This window comes from Rutidosis leptorrhynchoides, chromosome 5 (genome assembly GCF_046630445.1).
Source record: "Rutidosis leptorrhynchoides isolate AG116_Rl617_1_P2 chromosome 5, CSIRO_AGI_Rlap_v1, whole genome shotgun sequence".
Taxonomy (NCBI): Eukaryota; Viridiplantae; Streptophyta; class Magnoliopsida; order Asterales; family Asteraceae; genus Rutidosis; species Rutidosis leptorrhynchoides.
The window spans coordinates 338502070-338524654 of NC_092337.1; the positions used below are offsets into that span (position 1 = coordinate 338502070).

The 22585-nt window shown below is 35.7% G+C and overlaps 2 protein-coding genes across 9 annotated transcripts; both read right to left on the bottom strand.

The window, feature by feature from the left end:
- Nucleotides 1-8420: 8420 nt before the first annotated feature.
- On the bottom strand, nt 8421-17681 carry LOC139850629 (protein RDM16-like). Of its 8 annotated transcripts, XR_011760096.1 has the most exons (13): nt 17144-17681; nt 16783-17027; nt 16526-16658; nt 16363-16425; nt 16201-16239; nt 15430-15569; nt 15116-15289; nt 11484-11584; nt 11309-11405; nt 9428-9579; nt 9263-9341; nt 8921-9000; nt 8421-8761 (listed from the first exon to the last, which is right to left on the bottom strand). XR_011760096.1 is itself a non-coding variant. In XM_071840183.1 (3 exons), the coding sequence occupies exon 3, from the start codon at nt 12926-12928 to the stop codon at nt 11885-11887; it is 1044 nt and encodes a 347-aa protein (XP_071696284.1). In that variant the 5' UTR covers nt 12929-12964; nt 13324-13428; nt 13490-13629; the 3' UTR covers nt 11610-11884. The 8 variants fall into 8 exon arrangements, 1 of the variants encoding a protein (XP_071696284.1); XR_011760093.1 differs by lacking the exons at nt 15116-15289; nt 15430-15569; nt 16201-16239; ... (2 more) ...; nt 16783-17027; nt 17144-17681 and adding an exon at nt 13324-15093 and having other exon boundaries at nt 8421-8752; XR_011760090.1 differs by lacking the exons at nt 15116-15289; nt 15430-15569; nt 16201-16239; ... (2 more) ...; nt 16783-17027; nt 17144-17681 and adding an exon at nt 13324-15093.
- A 2708-nt stretch (nt 17682-20389) lies between these two features.
- Nucleotides 20390-22375, bottom strand: LOC139849596 (protein FAR1-RELATED SEQUENCE 7-like). Its single transcript, XM_071839233.1, has 2 exons — nt 21973-22375; nt 20390-21663 (listed from the first exon to the last, which is right to left on the bottom strand). Exons 1-2 carry the CDS (start codon nt 22373-22375, stop codon nt 20390-20392), a joined length of 1677 nt encoding a protein of 558 aa, XP_071695334.1.
- Between the last annotated feature and the right edge of the window lie 210 nt (nt 22376-22585).

Consider the following 22585-nt stretch of genomic DNA (forward strand, 5'->3'; position numbering starts at 1 on the left):
ATGTGATTTATTTAATTTTTCCCAATTATTTTCGTGGCTAAACTAGTCTTGGATATCCGATTTTGTTTCGGTCATAGTTTCTTCGTTACAACTCCGTTTTCGTTGATTCAACTTGCCATCTCCTTGGATCGAGTCCCTCTTTAAGACTATGAACTGTAAATACCTTAGTTTGTATTCAAAATCACACGGCATAGGTGAAACTTTAGTGAAACTTATGAAGTTAAACATTTTTGTTACAAAAATATCATTTAATGACCATTTTTCTAAAAATACTTATACTTTGAATTAAATCATGAAATTTTTATGTGTTATCATATTCATAGTAAAAATCATTTTTCCAGAAAATAAACCTCCAATTCAAAGTTTAAGATGGTTTTTAATTATCCAACCCAAAACAGTCCCCGGTTGCACTCCGACGTCGTAAAAACAGTTTTTAAGGTATTCTTTGAAAAACCAAGTTATACCTTGTTAAATTAACATATATTTAAGTTATATTACAGGTCTTTAAGTATTTTAAAAGTTAAGTTAGAAGGATCTATTTAGTTTGCAAACAAGTTTGAAAACATTCAAACTATGTTCTTGTTGTTAAAATTTTATACCACAAAATAAGATAGCTATATATATATGAATCGAATAAGGTTATGAACAAAGTTACTACCTCAAGTTACTTGGACAAGATTGCTGTAAAATAGGAGTGAAAACCTAGAACTAAAAGGGTGATGGAATTGGATGAAAGATTGGAAGTAAGTTTGTGTTCTTGGAAGGATTCTTGAAGTGTTTTTGTAAGGGTTTTCTTATGGTGATTAAGTGATGTTTTTATGGCTAGATCTTCATGGATACTAGCTGAATGGTTATGGAGTTTCTTAAGAGTGTGTTTTTGGTTAAAGAAATGAGGTAGTAAAGTTTGAAAATGGAAGATGTATTTAAGGCCATAAAAACATGATTAATGGAAAAACATGGACAAAATTTCATGTTGTATTTTTATGTAATTAGTCATACTAAACATCAAAAGTAGTTACCTTATACATAAGGCATGAACAAGAGAGTTACCTTATACAAAAGGCATGAATAAGGGCTGGTTGGTGGTGATTTGATGTGTATATACCAATAGTAAATACGTATAGAAGCTAGGTATGATACGAGTACATGTACTCTAGATATACGTATAGAAATCTTGTGAAAAATGGAATGAGAATTCAAATATAGCTATCTTTTGTGAATATACTTATATTGTTTTATGTATTTAAGTCTTTAAAAAGTGATTAAATACATTACATATACGATATATGTATAAACATTATAGGTCATAAGTATTTATGTCAAATAACGTTACGTATGGTTATCGTTTTGAAAACTTAAGTTAGTAGTTTCAAAATATACTTATAACTTATTGTTATTAATACAAAATAATATATTAAAACATCCTTAGATCAAGTTAAATATGTATATATACATATATATACACAAACGTATAATTATCATATATTATATAGTTCGTGATATCATCGGTCAAACTAGACGGTCAAACGTTGTGTAAAACTCTTTTCAAAAACATAAATCTCAACAATTTGGGTTGCTTATCATGTTGGTAAGGTTTAATTTATGTAAATATTAATCTTATAAGTGTAAAACGATCGGAAAAATCCTGGTCGTTACACAGTGTGAGGTTACAAATCGGGATATCGTTTTAGGAATCAAAGCAAGGCTGGGATTGTGTCGAAGGGATTGGATAGACGAACTGCCTAACGTATTGTGGGCACACCGCACAACTCCAAAGGGCGCAACTAATGAAACACCTTTTAGTTTGATGTACGGGTCCGAGGTTGTAATACCCGCGGAAATAAATGTGCCAACTATGCGCATAGCTTCCTTCGATGAAAATAGCAATAGCAAAGAACTCCGTGAAAATCTAAACTTAGTTGAAGAACGCAGAGAAATGGCGGCCATAAAAGAAGCAATCAACAAACAAAGAATCGCAAGCTACTATAATAAGCGCGTACAACCATTATCTTTCCAACTGGATGACTTGGTGTGGCGAAAAAACGAAGCAAGTAGGGCAGAGGATACGGGTAAGCTTGGACCTAAATGGGAAGGACCTTACAAGGTTATTGGCGTGAGCGATACAGGGGCGTATCGGCCAGCAAGTTTAGATGGAAAAGCAATAAAGCGCACCTGGCATGCGCAGACACTGAAATGGTGCTACATATGAAAAAACTACAGAGGGACTGATCACCCCAGACAACTGTTTAAAGTTTTTATTATGTAAATTTTTATTTTCCATTGTAAACATGACAGCTAAGTGCTGGTCAAAGATATGTTTGAAATAAATTGAATTATGCAATTTAAGCCAATAACTTGTGAATTTTTTCTTTCATCTGTTGATTGCATGCCCCTTAAGCTGCACATGGACACACTCCGAGTCTCAAGTGACATAGTTTAGTTTGGTTACTAATACTATTTTTAATGGTGACAGTAGTAAAACATTGGTTTGTTTCAAACGCTTGTACACCGCGCAAGACGGAGATTTTCACAGTCTAGACTATAAAATACAAGTTTGGTTTACTTGTTTAAATAACCCGGACATTGGCGTGGCCGGAAGACTCTTGAGTATAGACATTGGTTTGTCTATAGTACGGGTAATTTACATTGGATTGTATACGCGTACATACTTATAAATTTTTATATAAAAGTCTTGAGTATAAACTTATAAGCGTTGGTTTGCTTACTGTTGCGTATAACATTGGATTGTTGGCGCAAGAATAAAAAGATCATGAAACGATTAAAGGGTCGCTCCCGTCATGAAGTCATGGAATTTATTCTACATAAGAGTTATTGAATGCATAATGTTGTAACAAATCATTATAACCGCCGTAGTGATTTCTTTAAAACACAATAAATGCACTTTAACCAAAAAAGTTGTCGAATTATATTCAATCAAAAGCTAACAAATTACAGTTAGAGAATATAAAGTCAATCGCTTAGCATAAAAGCGTGACATATACAAAATTTGACCTAATATACGCTAATATAAGCTAATAAAAAAGGGGTGGCAATTGGCGGGAACGTTTGCCCTACATTAAGGAGAGTATGCCATCATCGCCCGCAGCGATCAAATGCATACTCCGCTGTAAACAGAAAAAGAAAATATAATATAGGGATGCGAAACCTCCAAGACTGCAAGGCCCATCCCTCGCTGTCAAAAAACAAGCCACCAAGGATGGATGAAAGTATCCACCCAAGGTAGCTTAACAAACTCAGTCGAGTTTGCCAGAAATTATCTCCTGTGCGGAGATGGTAGGATCGTTAACAAGAAATTGAAGACGGGGGATCGAGATTTGTTGGAGTTGGGAACAAGCTTCATCACATTTTTCTTTAGCTCCATCAACGAGCAACTCAACAATATTGGGGGGAATCACGGGGGGTACGCACATCTCCCGGCAAATGACGTTCCAGAACAGGGTACGCTCATAGGCGCGAGCAGCAACCATCGCTGCGCCAAAACGCTGCTCGACCGCTTTACAGTCAAGTGCGTGTTGGACTATTGTTGGAATGCCCTGATGAAGAATGTCATATTGTGCCTTTATAACACCATGCTTGGCACCCCAGGATTCCTGCGCTAAAATCCAGTCGCTAAAACTCTCGTTCAAAAACACAACATGGCCTTCTGCCTCCTTCAGTTTTGCAGAAAGAGCCGCAATCTCGGACTCCATGAACGCCTTTTCCTCCATATGCTGATCTTCCTCTTGTTGCCTCTTAAACATCATCACATTGATTCGCTCTTCTGCTTGCTTGTGTACGGTTACTGCAACCGCAAGCTCAGCAGTAAGTTTAGCATTTTCCTGTTGCAAAGAAGTCTCTGTGGATGACGGCGGTGGTGGATGAGCGAGCTCAGTTGATTTGAGCTGCAAACGGTTGAGGTCCTTGACAAAGTTGAACAATGTAGATTGTGTGTCCATATACAGTTCCTCGGTAGGTGAAAGTGTGGAAAGCTTCTGAATCAATTGTTGGGGGGCGCAGGATTGTAGAAAAGAAAATTGTTGGGCGAATACTGGAAGAGAAACCTTCATGAGTTCATTGACATTTGGAATCAGTAGAGACAAATCTTCTGAATTTGGGCACACAAGCTTGGAAGGATGAACTGTACCGCTTGGACCTGCAAAAGCAAAAAACATGGCGTATAAGTATCTTAACGTCAAAAATTAAACTAAAAGGTCGTCGGATGAAAGTCATACCTTCGTCGTGTAACCTTTTTTGGTTGCCTAGCCCTCTCGTACCGGGAGTTTGGTACAATGAAGGTAATGAATCTAAACGACTGGCTGGGGAACTTGACTGGTGATATCGGCTAAAAAGTCACGTTTTTACCCCCGATATTGAGTCCCAAAAGCATAAAGTTCAATACTTTGTCGGCAAAATAATCGCTTTTTCGGTTAAACTTGTAGGCAAAGTAATTACGAAGACGATGTAAAAAGAATCAAGAGAAACGGAGCTAAAACGAAGATTCTAGAGCGAAAACGGTGAAAGACAAGAAATCAAGTTACGATCCAGGAAATTCAAGTTGACCAGGAGCCAAAAACGGCCTGCCATACGGCCTGCCGTATGGAAACGGACTGCCATATACGTGCCACCACACGTGTTGCCAAACGGCCTGCCACAAAAACGGCCTGCTAAATACGGCCTGCCAAACGGCCTGCCAAACGGCCTGCCAGCCGTATTTGGCTATTTTTCAAGTCTATTTAAAGGGTCTTTGTCATTCATTCCAACACACACCTCTCTTCACTCTCTCACTACAATACACTTTCTCCCACTAGAGCTTTCAAGGCCTTCTCACCTCCGAGCGAGAAATTAAGTACCCGGAGGCGAACGCCGAAGATTGTAATAGGAGCGGGCTAGAGGTTGTCAGCACTTGTAATGGTTCAGATCTCGTCTGTAAACGGTGAACGCTTTCCTTAATTTAATAAAACTATTATCTTGAGTTGCTTTCATCTTGCATGATTATCTATCTGTTACAATTGTTTATCATATGTTGAATATTTTAACTGAAACTTGTTATGTTGTTATGCTGAAAACTTGACGGTTTAGAAGTTTAATTTACGGATCACCCTTTCCGCTTATTCACGTGGCTATAACCTAGTATTAGGACCTGATCAACCCTAGGATACATGGTAAGTAGTTATGTGTGCTTAACCTCACAATAGGGATATAGTACCTACGTACGAATAAGTATTTGTTCGTCATAGAAGAGCTGCCCATTTAGGTTGTGATTAGAGTTAGCAATAGAGAGTTGAGTGAACACTAGCTTAGTCAGAAGCATGATTCGCGTCAGAAGCAATGTTCTTGAGATGTTGTAAGATGATCCGGGGTTGAATAAGTGATCGCAAAGGAGAGACTTCTATCCCAATTAGCAGTACCTTAGGATATCTAAGATTGCACATCTGTTGATGTTGAGGCATAGCATAGTGATTTAGTGGTAGGATATTGCTTTAGTTAGACCAACTAGGATTAAGAAAAGCCGAGACGTTCCTTTATTGGGTAAACCACTTTGTTCATGTACCTAAGATCCTATCCATAAGGTCGTTTAAACCTTTCATGTTAGTGTTGGGAGTAGGGATTACCTGTCTTAGCTAGAATCTTCAAAGCCTAAACTCTTAGTGACAAATCAGTTAGGTTCACAGCCCAGTTGATTGAGGTTTAGTGTTTATCCTAGGAAGTTGAACTCTTGCGATAATTCCCCTTCAGAATTCTATTCATCATACCTATCTTTACTATCATTGTCTAATTACTATTTTATCTAGTTAATCTTAATCTATCACCTCTTATCACTAGGGTTAACTATATAGGCACTTTTGTCCCACGTTACTGAACAAACATACAAAAATACGTACCTGAGTTATATTTACCACTTACTCGTTTAAAAGGAAGACAAGTAGGTGAACTATAGCTTGGAACCCCAGCTAAATATAAATAAAAAACAACCACTACTCGCCCTCGTGGTAGCTGACTCTGACGTGCCGCGGCCTAACGACACCGCGAAAATAAAACCGTCCGTTTCGGCCATATCACGGGGGAGGTAGTTTTTGGCGCCGCTGCCGGGGACTTATTTTCTGTCTGTTAAGGTAATCGTTGATTCTATCGAGATATCTGAGATTCTTGGGTGGTGTATAAGAAAGACAATTATACACGGACTTGGTTATTGGATTTTCCGAACAGTCTCCAATTATATTGGAACCAAAAGGATCCTGCCTCTCCGGTTGTCTGACTGGCCACTTGTTTCATAGATAAATTGATAAGAATCACACATGCTTAACAAGCAGAGAGTTTGTCGGTATAGGATTTAAAGTCGCCATTATAGTAAACCCTTTTCAATTATAAAAACAAAAATATTAATTATGGTTTTAATTTCTGTAGTTTCCAGTTCAAACTTAACCGACTACGAAGAAAGTGCGAATGGCAGTTGCTCTCCCACGACTTCGGAAACCGGCGAAGTTTTTCTTTTTAAACCTAAAACAAATCTAAACCCTGATGAGTCTCATCAAGACTTGGTTCTTGATTCTTGTAGTCCAAGAAGTCGGATAATTTCATCTGACTTGGAGATTTCATTGCTTTTGGATAAGTTTTACTCAAATTCACCAGGATTCGACCCTCTTCACGATCCAAAAGGGAGGCTCAGTCTTAACGAACTCCTGATAATGGAAGATGAGATTCGGGAAGAATATTCAACTATTTTCAACTATCCAGACTTGTTCGAATTTAATCCTAAAGAGATACGAAACCCTGATAAAACAAAAGCTCCATTTATTGGAAATCTGTTAAATCTTAGTAGAAGGTTAGACGTCTATAGAGAATTCTTTAGGCACCTCTATTCCTCAGACTTCCCATTTTCAACATTTCAACTCAATCTGTTAAAAGAGTTGCGTTCTCAGACTCGTTCTCTTCACAAACTGTTAAAAGAATGTGGGGATGACCTCTGCATCATAGACATTTTTCAAATTAGAGAAAATGCACGGTCTTCAAATTAGACATTTTTCAACAAAGTTATGTGTATACAACACACAAGTATAGTTGCACTTGAAGCCACTAACCATTAAAAAAGAAAACAAAAGGAGGTAAAACACCTGACACGATACACTGCATAATATGCTCTTGTACATAATCAACAACCACATTTAGCACTCCTCAGATGGTTGACTCGGTTTTATAAAGTTAAACTCAGCGGTTCTCTCCTCAACTTTTAACCATGTTTCTAAATCTTTCGAATAAAAAATGGCCATATGAGTGGATACCGTCACTATCAAAGATCTCGAATGAGATAGGTCTATCTATCTATCCCAATGTATAGAATAGATAATATATTATATAATATATGATCCATGGTAATAGTTTCAAAGATAGACGTGTCACATAATCACACAAATAAGAAAATAAAGTGAGTGAAGGAGGAGTGACTATCAGGGATAAGCACGACGGAACAGACTCAGATGCTTAAGTATACTTTAGGGGGCGTTTGGTTCGTGAGATTTCGTGGGATTTGGAGGGATTTGCATTTCAAATCCCATGAAATCCCATGTTTGGTTGAAGAATTTGGTTCGTGGGATTTGCATTTCAAATCCCTTGACATCCCATAGATGAAGGATTTGAAAATCCTTTGTATATATGAGGGATTTCGGGGTCACGTTTCGGGATAACGTTTCGGGTTCGCATTTCGGGTACGGGTTCGCGTATCACGATCGCATTCTCGTTTTGGATTCACGTTTCGATTTCGGGTTTTTATTTAGCGATCGCGTTCACGTTCGGGTTCGCATTACAAATTTGAGATTTGAAAACCTCGAACCAAACAGAAGATAGGATTTCAAATCCCAGAATTTCAAATCCCAGGATTTCAAATCTCAGGATTTCAAATCCTGTGGGATTTCAAATCCTGGGAATTGAAATCCACGAACCAAACGCCCCCTAGGAGTTCCTATGGAAAGAAAATAAGGCGTCAATAGTGCCGTCTAGCACCTTTTAGGTTTAGTCACGTCTTCCCATATAAGGAAGCAAAACCATAACACAAGAGAGAAGGCGTTCCTTCGTCATTTTATTAAGTATCTGTCAATAGAACAACATTCGTCCAGCATGAATTCTGGGTGTCACTCATTGATTGTTGATTGTAATGGAACTGGTAGATGTAAGTTGATTCATTCATTGTTTCAATTATTGGTGGGACTTGGTCCATGTTGTCGGTACCCCATTTCATTTGTGAGTTGTAAAAAACAATCTTGATTGAGTATTTTGTCTGCTATCGATGAGAAGACATTGATGTTTGCTAGTGTTGTTCCGTCCCTAAGTAACTGTTTATTTTTAATAGTTATTAACTAGTTAAAGACTCACGATTTCGTAATTTTTATTGAATAATGATATTTAAAGACAATTTTCAACCATGATAACACAAACAAACAATATAACATTCCAAAATTTCAAATGTACAAAAAGATAAATACAAAATCTCGTTCAAAATAAAGTAACAGACTTAAATTCAAAAGTAGTAGTAATCAACTGTTCGTATTTGATAATAGGTTCGACCTATAAAGTTGCAGGCGGTAATAATGCAACTTTTTTTTTTTTTTATGTCTACAAGTCTTTTGTGTAGTTTCCCACATACTCATGCCATTAATCTTTTGAGATGGTCATGGATTATAAATAATGTCATAGTTCGTTGTCTTGTGGTGAGAATCCTTTATATCTCTGACAAAGTCTTTCCACGTAATTGGCCAGCCTGTGATCACTATTTTATATTTTGTTACAAATGTGTATATTTTAAAAAAAAAAAAATATTAAAAGCTTAAAAAAAATAAACTGACAACACATGTTAGTTGATCATAAAAAGGAAAAGGGTCACACCCTCAATTTAATGAATTAAAGCGAATATATTCTGCCTTTTTACCTTGTAACAATCTGGGTTCCAACATAATATTTCGCCATTCTAGTCTTCCTCTACCATATCCATCTTACCACATCAACATCCTGGAAAAACAAAAACCAAGATCGGTAGTAAGACAACATAAGCTAACACAAACACCCATTTATAATTTTAACATAGGTGAATATGTTGATATCTCATTATTTATAAAAATTTTATTAATCAATTCTAGAGATATCAATTACTTTTGAGCTATGTTTCCATCAAACAGCTCCAAGTAATAAATGTAACAAAAAATGTAGTAAACTACAGTTGGGGATTCACAAATGTACCACTGTATGCTTCGCTAACTATGCTACAACTTACAAGTAAAAGGGTGAATTTGGCCCACTTCCAGAATGACCAAACTAACATTACAGCGATGAGGTTTCTACCCATTTTGCAGCTACATTCATAAACTTGTAAGCCATATGTTAACTGATGAATAGTATAGTCCAGTATTTAAAAGTGTGATACAAGTTAGCAAATTACCTGAATATAGGTCATTGTCCATATGGATTCCTTAAGCAACTTACACCATATTTAATGTCTTTAGAGTTGGTATAATTAGCAAAGCCAAATGTTCCTAAAGCGTACGCTATTCGTCTCTTCAACACACTATTTTCCCCGATGGTCTTGGCTTCCTTTAAATGAGAAGTAAAAACTTCTTTATCGATCAGTATTTGTTTCCAATTTAGTAGGGAGTAATTATATAGTATGTTACTCATGTGTTGACGAAAACTAAAATCAAAAACAAAAAAATTATTCAGCGTGTGTTACGTAAGTACAACTGAAACATGTAGTGAAACTATAACACTTATAAACTTATCTGCATCTATACTTTCACCCATCTCCACTTCTGAATATTTTATCTTTTCCTCTCATATCATTTACACTGATCTTAAGTAAAACCCTATAGACTCTTTTGCAAAAATCTAAGTTTTTTACACACACCAAAACAACACCATTGGATAAGTCTAGGACACTGGAAACATACACACGTTTACAAAGTATAATTAAGATCATTACTACCCATCTCCTCTTTATATGTTCGAATCCAACCCAAAGTACCCATATAAACTGATATATGACACTCAAAAGTCATAGATTTAAGTAAAACCCTATAGACTCTATCGATTCCATTTACAAATAGCTCGTTTCTGTTTGGATATGATATTGTAATTTTTTGCAATGTTGAACCCGAAAATCATATGCTTTAAATAATGACGACTAATTTATGGAGGAGATGGATTAAGGATTTTTAAGAAGAAGAAGAAGAAAGAATAGTTGCAAAAGGATTGAGGACAAACTTATCAGAAGGACGGTGTGCATAGCTATTAGATCTGAATTCAAAATAGAACGATTAAATTATGGTCTGAAAACTGCAAAACTTATCAGTAGGGCGGTTTGCATGGCTAATCGTTACACGATGCTTCGTCCCGTGTAATTTAATTATGGGGCATTTCGGGAAATTAATAACAAAAAAGTTTATTTATTGGTGAATACGAGTATGGGATTAATATTGACCATTAGATTAGATGAAGGGGCTTGTGATGGTCATTTCATGATCTAAAGGCGGCTTTAAAGAAGGTTTTAGAAACATTTATTCACTAATTAGTATTATTGTCTTTTAAGGTATAGAGGGGATTGTGATATGTGCGTGTTAGAATAATATACTTGCTTAACATGCTCTGTAGTTTTGTTGATCTTCATGTGTGGAGCATTCCATCGTATCAAATACTGTATGTAATATCAAATTGATTACTTGCTTAATTGTATGTAATATCAAATTGCTTAATATGCTCTGTAGTTTTGTTGCTCTGTAGTTTTGTAATACTGTATGCAGCATGATCATTCCATAGGGCCAAAGATATTATGCTGCCGCTATATGGTTAGACGTGTCCACAGTAATAATGTTGATGTTGGGTGTTATACTATTGTGTTTTATTTATTTATTTATTTATTATTATTATTATTATTATTATTATTATTATTATTATTATTATTATTATTATTATTATTATTTATTTATTTATTTATTTATTTATTTATTTATTTATTTTATTTTTTGTTTTGAACAGCAAGTGTGATATTACAAGTATGCAAATCGTCTTTTGTGTTTTATCCGTTGCTATCTATATTAATGAAAACCTTAAATATGATTAAGTATAGTCTTATATCTAATGTTGTGCAAGTTCTAGGTATGAGATTTTAAGGTAAATCCAAACGTTGATGATTATATGTTTTGTTTACTCTTATAGTTGCACATACAATATATGGTAGGGACTATGAGCGCAAATTCTAGTACTATGTACTGATTACGTATACATGTTAAGCAGTTTAAAAAGTAGCTTTTCGGTAACATGTTCTTACTTGAGCTGAGGTTTATGAGGTCGATCGCCATTTTCGTTTTGTTTGCTTTGCCGACTTGGCCAGATGGAGCTAATGCTTTGTATGCACCCGATATAGTCTGTTGATAGTAGTACTGTTAGTGTTACTGATTATATAATGATTCTATTAATAATTATCTGGTTACACAAGTAATTACCCGAACTTTAAGGTAAAACAGCAATTAACAAAGTTTGTATACAACCCGACTGGCCTGATATGTTGCTAACCAGCGCTTTTGAAACTCAATTGTATACAAAACTGCAATTAACAAAAATAAGCAACCATTAAAACCACACATACTGCTAACAATAATGAAAATATCCAATATATATGTTAAAAAAAGACAATATCTAAATTTCAATGACACAAGATACTCTTATTGCTGATAATATTTAACATATATTAAAGTAAATGTACTAATAAAAATCAAGTATAAATCACGTAATCAATTCATGTTGGAATACACGGGCAACAATATCAGCTAGTTCAGCGGGAGTCAAATAACTATATCCAGCGATGAAACACATTACGGGCAGAGCATCAGGAAACACCTTACTTTCAAAATTGTGTATTAACCGCCAGGTCCCAATAATGACCGACCCCGGCATCAGAAAGCACCTTACGGGCAGTAATTTCAGTCCTGCACTCGTGGACGGAAAACCTATGAAAACTTGGTTTTGCAACATTCCCTTGCCAAACAAGGGCACACTCATTATTGGGTTTTTCATCATCATCATCATGATCTTCATATTCATTCTCTTCTTTCACAGCAGCAGCTGCCACCCAATTTATACGTTTTAACATCAACTTCTGATAACGTTTTATGGACTTGTTACCGCCTTCCACCACCACCACACAAACACCCTGAGACATAACAGCACAGCCAGAGAGCCGGTTTTCTTGGGCATTAACATCAACTTTATACCTTGTTTGAGGATGAGAAAGGTCATTATTAACTTTGTACACGGAAACTATTGTCTCGGGAGTATTATTATTATTCTTTTCATCAAAAAGTTTCCTTTCTTTCTTTTCACGTCTTTCAGCGGGTGTTAGCTTCCGTGCAATGTTTCTGTCAACATGGGCTTGTTCGCGTTCAGACGCAGCACTTCTTATCTCCATTTCAAGGCGAGTAGGGTCTTGGGTCGCTTCTGAACCAACAACTCTCATTAAATTGTTCATTTTGACTTTCGGTTTGGATGGTTCTAGAAGGCCTTGTCTGATCATTTCTTGACGGGTTTTCTCGGTAGCTAAGCGTCTCTGAGTGCGGAGTTTTTTGCGTTCTTTTTGGGTAAGCTTTAAGGGTTGAGGTGGTGGTGGAGTAGGTTCGGCTGGTGGCTGGATAGGACGGGGGTGTTCGACATATAATGTGACTTTTTCTTTCTTTACTTCTGTCATGTTTCCGTAGCTATCGAATTCTATAAGTGGTACGTCCCACCACTCATAATCAGGAATAGGATCCTTTGGCTTTTCTTTGATAATAATTCTATCTGAAACCTCTATCAGATTTGGATTGATATCAGGTTCCGCCTCCGCCAAATGAGCTTGTTTTGCTCTAAACTCTCGTGCTTGTGCTTCTCCAAATTGACTCTTTAGCTTAATCATCTCAGCCTCCTTAGTCCATTTACCTTCTTCTACGAACTGAAAAGTCATCTTTTTAGGCCTTAAAAGTTTGACTTTATCTATTCCCATTTGAGGATCAAAGTGAGGATTTTTATGTGGGTCGACTTCCAATTCAGGTTTCAATATTTTGAAAGCATCTTTTTTCTGCTTGTTAATGTTAACCTTAAGGGTGGTCAAATTGTTTAACTTTGGTATATTCACCTGCACGTTCCCATGTTCATCCACTTCCCTTCCCAAATGATCCAAACAGAGGATGGGAGCCTTGGCAGGCTTGGGTTGTTGAAGAGTTGGCGGGAACATGTTAATAAGTATAATTCTTTTATTAACTCGTTCAACTATAGACATCTGACCAATTCTATCAGTGCTGGAGTTAATACCTTTGTTCAACATAGGGGTTTTCTTCATCTTCGCTGCAAGCTTCAGTAATGTGGCTTTCGCCTTAGAAATAGCATCTCGAGAGATACCACCACTCTTGCCAGCATCTGCACAAGTCCCGTTACTATTAACTCCTTCATTTTCATGTTTGCTAGAAAGGGGAGATACCTTAGAAGGAGGGTGGCGGCTGTTTGCACCACCACCATTGACCTTGGAACCACCAAACAATTCATCTTTAACTTCACTCTTCAATTTATCACCATTCAATTTCTCTTGCTTAATTCCATCATTGTCTAAATCAATTCCTTCTTTCTTATCTTCAAATCTCCTCCTCTTCTCTTCTCTATCAGCAGCAACTTTATCTTCAAATCGCTTCCGCTTTTTGCGTTCATCCAAAACCCTAATTCGTTTCTCCCGAGCCTCATAATACCTATCTTCATCATCAATATCATCATTCCTATCTTTCCGTTTATGATGATGTCGATCTTTGCTGGTTTCTCGGCCGTATGACTTCTCACGCTTCAATCGATCATCGATATCTTCCATTCTCTCGCCTTCGGAACGGCGACGGCAGCGATATTCACTGTCGGTGTCTCGGTATTTGGAGCGGTGTTGTTTCAATACCAAAGGAGATCGACTTTCTGAATCTTTGTGTTTCCGGCTGGATCGACTATCCATTGTGGTTAGGGTTTTGTGGGAATCGTTGTTTCAATACCAAAGGAAATCGGACTTTATATAGCTTTTAATTTAGATCTATGAGCCCGTGCGTTGCATGGGGACTCATCCGCAAACATTATTAAGTTTTAAATTTATATATGAAATAAGGATATTATATAAAAATTGTCAAAAGTATTGTTGTTGTCGAATTAGTAAAATATGTTTTTGTAAACAACACATTAGTAAAACTCTGATAATTTTTAGTTCATACATAGATTGATTCACCACAAAAAGTTATGACTAAATAGTTACAAGTTAACACAAAAAGTCGTCAAACGGGTCAAAGTCCTCAAATGAGCCCGTGCATTGCACTAAAGTTGTAGATATACACGAAAAAGTAATTAAATTAAGGATTTCGTTGCTTTCACGCCAATTAGATTGTGAATATATCATTGTTTTCACACCTCCAATCCGTTTGAGAAAAAAAATACAAACAGGCCCGAGAGTCATTTTGACACTTTTTACCCATCATGACACCAAAATTGATGGGTCTGATGGGTCTACTTTCTACTACAAATATTATATTTCATCAAAACCTAACAATTTTCAATTTATGATCCTGCAAATTAGGCCCGAGAGTCATTTTGACACTTTTTACCCATCATGAAACCAAAATTGATTGATGACCCAATCATTATCCAATGTACCTGAGTGACCCAATATCACTTCTCAGCTCCTTAAAAATATTTTAAACGTGTTGGTAATTTCAAATAATCGAAGTTAGCCAGTCGGGTCAAATTGTCCACAATTACATATTAATGAGTCAAAATGACTGTTGTAACCAAAATACACAAAAACGTATTTTTTAAACATAAAAACTTGACAATACCTTTGACACAACATAATGAACGTGTACAAAACAACAAATACCTAAATTGACACCATATGATCGAAATGGGTCAGGAGTCAATTAATAAATAAAAACTTGACAATACCTATGTTTTTCATCAAAGACTTATACTATAGCAACATAACTGTTCTTTTTTAATCGTAGTTATCACAGTATTTTCATACACGAAATATAAGCAAATAAAAAAACATGCATATATATAATAAATAAATAGTCAAAAAACTAACCTTCATATGAGCTATGAGCTTCAATACTTATATTATGAGCAGATTGTCGAATACGATTACGGGCTTGCATATGGGACGCCTTCGAGCCATCTTTGTTCTGAGCATCAATAGCAGCAGATGAAGATGTCTTCACAAAAACATGCCTTTGCTCCCTCTTAGGCGGCATTATACATACTTAACATTTCAATAAATAACCATTATATAATCACTGATTAAAAAGTTTAAAATAAGTATAACTAAGTACATATCATCAAAAAACATTACGAAAAGGGGGGAAAACACTAACAATTACGATGTTTGAAAATGAAACTTACCATTAAACACAACTTATGGCATTCCGGTTAACATAATAAATGTTCGAGTGAATAAATATATTGTAGGATGGTGCCGGTAATCCATAGAAGAATATGACAATGTGGTAACCCTCCCTTTCAGAATTCTATAGCGTATAAAACTGCAACAAAAAGGAAGCATATTTAGGATAAGCTTCGTTTAATACGAACGGGTCGAGAGTGAAATGGGTAAACAACATATATATGCATACCTACACACACACACACACACACACACACACACACACACACACACACACACACATATATATATATATATATTTACACAGATATATATAAGTTATTTAAACGGGCCAAAGTCCAAATGGGCGATACAAACCAATAAACTTACACAAATTGGTCGTGGTCCAAACGAACAAATAAACCGATACACGCACCGCAAACTAACAACCACCGCCAACTGGCGGCAACCACCACTGACCAGCAGCGGACAGCTGCACGCCGGCAGCAGCACCTGCCGAAAAACAGAAACACTAAACAGCAGCCGGTGGCTGCGTGCTTCTGCAAAACAGAAACAGAAAGTAGCAGCGGCAGCAACACAAACAGCAGTCAGCGGCAGCCACCGCGAGCTGATAACAGCCATCGTGCGCCAGCAACAACAGCAACCGCCGGCAGCTGCAGTAGCCGCGTGGCAGCTGTGGTGCAGCAAACAGAAATAGTAACAACAGTTGTGGTGCAAGTGTTGACATCTTTGAAGACCACCTATAAAAATAACTAACAAAAATTTGTTACCTTTATCCAAAACCAGCTCTTTCTATCCGCTTCATGATTCTGCGCAAGTCGTCGTAATGTCTAAATATTAATTTAAAATATGTCACATTATATTATGTGACACAAGTGCATGCACAAAGTAACAAAGCAAAAAATACTGAGAACGTAATTCTCGAATGATACCTTCAAGGTTGTTTGGAGTTGCACTTTATGTGCTTCTTTCTCATTAAATTTCTCTTCAAGTTTCTGAAAATGAATTAAATTAAAAAATTACGAAATTAAGAAATACAAATTGAAGTATGGTGAGTATAACAGTTCTCGAGATCAAAGAACTAAATGTGAATACTCGCATGTTTTCTTCGAGCGGTTCTTTGCTCAGTTTTCAAGGTAAACAGGGTTGATACAGTTGGTGATTGCAACTTGCTTTTAGGTGGCGGTTCTTTCCTCAGTCTTCAAGTTTGTAAGAAATCATGATGATCCTAAAATATTTTTGAGATAAAGATGGATCATGAAGCATACCCAGATCGCGATTCTATTATGCAACACTATCACAACCACAAAACTTTTGTAATCATCAATGAAAGTAGTAAAAAAATAACTAACCACATTTCTTGCTTCAGTCAAATACACACCACCCATAACTCTAACTCTTTCTTGTATACTACAACCGTAGTAATTAACTTCATGGTATAAAAATCAAGTTATTATTAAAAAAAAGTGCAAAAAAGGTGAATCAAAATCCTCAAGAATCATGTATGCATCGTGTAATTAAAGATTCAAGAGATCATGTATTTGAGACAATGGAAACACATAGCACAGACACCCTGGTTCTTCATAACCTCCATCATCTGACAATGGAAAAATTATATGCTTAATCCCCTTTCAGATAATACAACAATTAAACTTGCAATCGATGGTATTAAAAATTAAATTTACAATCGATTGGTGTAAAAATAAAACTTACAGCAAATGGAGTAGAACTTCTTCTCTTGTAATGGTCGATTGGAATCGAAAACACACATATCAAAATCAATCTGTAAAATTAAAAGAAAGCACATAAGATTAATCAATCTGTAAAATCAATCTGAAAAATCAAAATCAATCTATAAAATCAAAATCAAGATTGTACGATTCTGTACAGAAATTGAATTAAATCAAGAAAGATTCAAGCCTATAATTTGTACAGAAATTGAATTAGGGTAAACGACGCTGGTGTGTGCGATAGTCCATTTGATTGTAGAGGGAACGTGATTTCGTGCTTTTGATTTGAAGAACCCTATTATTATTGGATGATGAATGAAGGTTTGAGATTTTTGGATTTGAAATTTGAACTAAAAAACTGAATACGATGAATTAGGGATGGTTACTTGAGAATGAAAACTGCTATCCGTGAAATATTGAGGAGATTGATGATTGATATCCTATAATTGTGGAAACACAATATCCTATAATTATGGAAACACGATATCCTATAATTTTGGAAACGATTTGGCAAATTGAATGTGATTAACTGTTAATTTTTTTAATGTACAGGCAGTTTCTAAAAAGGGTTATCTACTTTAATTTTACTACCCTTTCAACAAAGAGCATTTAGTTAGTTGGTTAGCAGGTGATTTACATTCGCAATAGACCCGGGTTCGATCCTCAAATGCTACAATATATATATATTTTTTTTAAAATAAAGATGCAGATGTAGGATTACACGTGGCTGTACACATAAGCAAATATGATCCAGTATATGGTAAAGGCAACGACGTGGCTATACACGTCATCCGAAAATATCGTCCACGTCAGACGACACATGGCAATCAATGAGGACGTTATAAAAACCTTAGGTTAAAAAAATATATAAATTATCTGGTGCTGCCATGTGTACCTAAAATGTAGGAAGCATTGTGGTGATGACATGTAGGATTGCATGCACATGATTTATATATGTTAGAGAAGAGATTTTCCTCTCTTTTTTTCATATAAAAACGTAATCAGCAAGAAATAAAGATAAAATAAAACAAAGGAAGATTATTTTGTAGATGCGGAATTTTTTTAATTTTAAATAGTGAGAGAATAAAATAAAATAAAGCCATGTAAAATAGGAAACAAATATGAAAAAGATACTACTATTCTTTTTTTTTTTTCCCTTGATAGAAATAGAAAAAAATCTAGATGAAAAGAAGGAAATAAATAAATAAGAAAGAGAGATAAATTAAAATTTTAGAATTTTAGAAATTAAAATTTTGACGTTCGGGTGTCGATTTTTAACGAGCCTTATATATATATCCTCGTCTAAAACATATTCCCGACACTTTAAGGAGGTCAAGAACAGCCCATTCCAGGTACAAACTTCGAGGTGGCGTGGTCTAAACAATTAATCAATTCGATTCGTTTCAAAACTTGTTTTATTCATAACTTTAGATCCGTAGCTCGGATTTTAACGCCTATTTTTATCATTTTAATGATCCCTACATGCTGAACAAGTTCAAAATGTCCAGAAGTGGCCCGAAAACCGAGACCAAACCTGCTTTGAATCTATATGTATACCGATTAATCATTAGAACTTGTTTTAGAATTTTTTTTTTAAATGGTAATTTTTTCAAACCAACTTTTAAAAATGGAAATTGAAGCAAAATCGTTGCAAAAATGGTAAAATCGAAGTTTGGAACATCGGTTTTGCCATTTCCGAAGTGTCAAACTTCGGTTTTGGGTGATCTGTCACCAGAAACCCTAAACAGAAGTTTGGAACTTCGGTTTTACCAAATCTGAAGTTCCAAACTTCGGTTTTGGTATTTTTTTTTTAAACACTAATCTTATAAATAACTTGATTTTGATAGTTAATTTACAGTTTCATACGCTAAAATTACTTTAATAATATATAATAACATTACAAACAATAAAATATTAATATTAGTAAGATGCAAATACAAATTTTTTGAACAACACTTTTATTAATATCATAAGCACGGTTACATTTTTTTGAAAATAAAAATACATAATTTAAAACAACACATAGAAATTTAACACATAATTAAATTAGATGCAATGGAAGAGGTTGGTTTTTCACAATTGCTTCGTTTTTGATCATAATCCATTCATCTTCCTCACAAAGATGCTCGAATTTTCCTTTACCTTCATTCCAAAACATCACGCCCGAATATTCAACCGTTATGTTTTCTTTGAGCCACTCAAACACCTTCGAAATTGTTGTCATATGACTAAGATCCACATTTTGAAAGTACTTATATTTGTACCCCTAGTAAAACATTTTTTGTGTTGAAAACTGTCCATTCCAATAGACATTAACTTGAACGGGAATTGGTGACATGTTTATGTTTACAAAAATAAAATTTATGTTTGGAGAAGGGAGAATAGAGTGATACATCCGTTTGTTGTAATTGATGTCGGTTTATATAGTGTAGTTAAAATTGAAAAACCGACCTTTTAAAGTTCGGTTTCAGTAAAAGCTGCCGAACAGTAAAAGGTAACAGTAAAAGGTAACAGTATTGCTTTTTATGACATGTCTAGTACCTGACAAACCGAAGTTTCAAACTTCGATTTTGCATGCTTTTTCTGATAGGTCTGAAACCGAACTTTAAAACTTCGGTTATATGTAGATTCGGGATTATAAAAGTGATCTGTGATTGTTTCATAAATACATAACAAAAAATGAATCTGAAATACGTATCAATTGACGTGTATCATGGTTGTGATTTTGAATGGAATGATGGTAAAACGGAACTCTCTAAAGGGCCTAAAATGACGTTTGATAACGTAGATGTTCGGGGCTTTAATATGGAAAAATTGAATGAGTTTCTTCAAGAAAAGCTACCAAAGAATCCACGTTCAATGGACATATACTACTACAAAGCAGGAGCAAGTGAAGCCGAAGCAATGTGCTATGATGAAGAATGGTATACATTAGTAGGGAAAGCGTGTATATTTTCAGAAAACATCAAGTTGTATGTTTTATTTGGAGTTTTTGAAGACGCACTAGAGTTCGATACGATGTATGATAGTCATGGTGAATACTATTATGCACCTAGACCTTTTATAAATTAAAGTTACTTGTAATAGATTAGTAACTTGAATAAGATTGGTAACATGGCCATATTATTATTTCAACAACATCTTTTTATTCATAAGAAACAAAATACAACAAACAAACTAAAAGAAACAAAATACAACAAACAAAATACAACAAAATACTAATGAAAACCTATGGGTTTCTAGTACGTGGACAAGTATTCCTGTTGTGACCTTCGGTTCTGCATATACCACACTTTGGAGCTTGCTTTTCACGTTCATCCATCTGGTTCTTCATCCGTTTTGATTGCTTCCGCCCTTTGTGCTTAATCAATCTAGATGGATCGGCCATAATTTTCCATTCTATATGGGTCCAGTAGCTCGCATCTCTTAAAGGATTAAAATGATCGCTATATTGCTCTCTCCATGTAGGAGTTGTATACTTTTTACTGATTTGTTTATTTATATCCTCGTTTAGATGGCTACATACGGAAATGGCATGAGAGCAAGGTAATCTTTGGTGTTGCCAAATACCACATGAACACCTTTTCCTTTTAAACTCCACTGTGTAAACAGTGCCACCCTCACCACTTCTTTGATACGTTGAATGAACCTTGTAGATACCTTGTTCTTCGTGATAACATGTTGTTTTGTAACGTTGAGCTCTTTTTGCCCGTTCGTTAAAGATGTTAAACATGTACTTCGAAAGAGGTGAATTACATAGCCTTGCTTCTCGACTTTGGTCGTAGAAGTGTTGTCTGGTGTAATCAAAGGTATATTCGATACACGCTTTGATCGACATCATTCGGGCATGACGGAACACATTGTTGAGGGACTCAGCAATATTTGTCGTTGTGTTACCCCAACGACTCCTCTGACTGTCCCTATACACAGTCCATTTGCCTACATCAACATCTTGCAAATATTGCCAAGCCTCAAAACTAGCTTGTTTGATGGCTCTGAAAGCATTCTTGTACAATATTTGATTTGTTGTTGAACCGACTGTCCAACACAAGTGTTTGAGCGATTTCACTTTAGTGTATTTGCTCAACAAGTTGCTACGAATGTGGCGCAAGCAGTACCTATGTTCCCAACCATATGTTTGAGCACCCATTGCATGTAAGATACCTGCGTGTCGATCAGAGATGACACACAACTTTTCATCTCCAATAACATTTTCTTGGAGCATTTGCAAAAACCAAGACCAACTTTCGTTACTTTCTTCATCAACTAGGGCAAATGCAATATGTAGAATTTGATTGTTAGCATTTTTGGCAACCGCTGTTAACAGTTTACCCTTATAACTACCTTTCAAATGGGTGCCATCGATGCAAATCATTGGAATACACAGTTTAAACGCTTTAATGGCTGGACCGAATGCCCAAAACACAAATTTAAAGGTAGCGAAACCTTCATAAATTTCAGGTCCATTTTCAAACACAACAATTGTGTCTGGATTGGTAGTAACTAATTCATTTATATAATTTGGTAAATGAATAAAGTTACTTTCCCAAGTTCCAAACAATCGTTCGATTGCAATACGCCTAGCGTTCCATGCTTTGCTGTAACGGACATCCACATGCCATGTATTTTTTATGTGGGCTTGGATGTTTTTAACAGGATAAGCAACGTCCACACATATTTGATGTTCAATTTCAGTAGCAATTAAGCTAGCAGTTAAACAACGATTGTTGTTTTCTCATACGTGTCCATAACACGTGTGTTCATCTTTCCATTATGTTATTTTCCATACCTTAGATCGATTGTGAGACGAACCACTAACACTCCAGGCACAATGGTATCTTTCTTGTGGACCCTTAAAACTTGAGCTAGTTGTTCTACAATGTGCTTGCCAATAACTCGGCTTGCTTTGTGTAACAACTAATTCTCTATTATGCTGTATATTCCATTTTCGAACAGCATAAATAAGTTCGGATTTGTTCTGAAACACCATTCCTTTAGAAACAATACCGATCTCCTTATCATAAAAAACCCATGAAGCTTCTTGGTCGTCATCGTATGTAAAACTATTACTACCCTCACCTGAATTAACAAACCCATAACGTGAAACTGGGGCAGGTTCCAATTGTGGTTCCGTTTGCTCCTCTCTACCTTCGTCACCCGAAACATTATCTTCAATGCTATATTCAGAAACTGTATCGTCGGTTGCAGTAGACATACCATCATCGGGGTCTACTACATTTTCTACTTCGTCTCTTCATTCTTGTTCATATTCAACAACTGTTGAATGGAGGTTTGATGTTGATGGACCACCCTCCAAAGTTTGAATAAGATCAATATAACCGGAACCTTGGGTGGTTGAAAAAACTTCCTCAAACTGAATTTCAATTTGAGCCTCGTAATTTGGATCATTCTGAGAATAAAAATA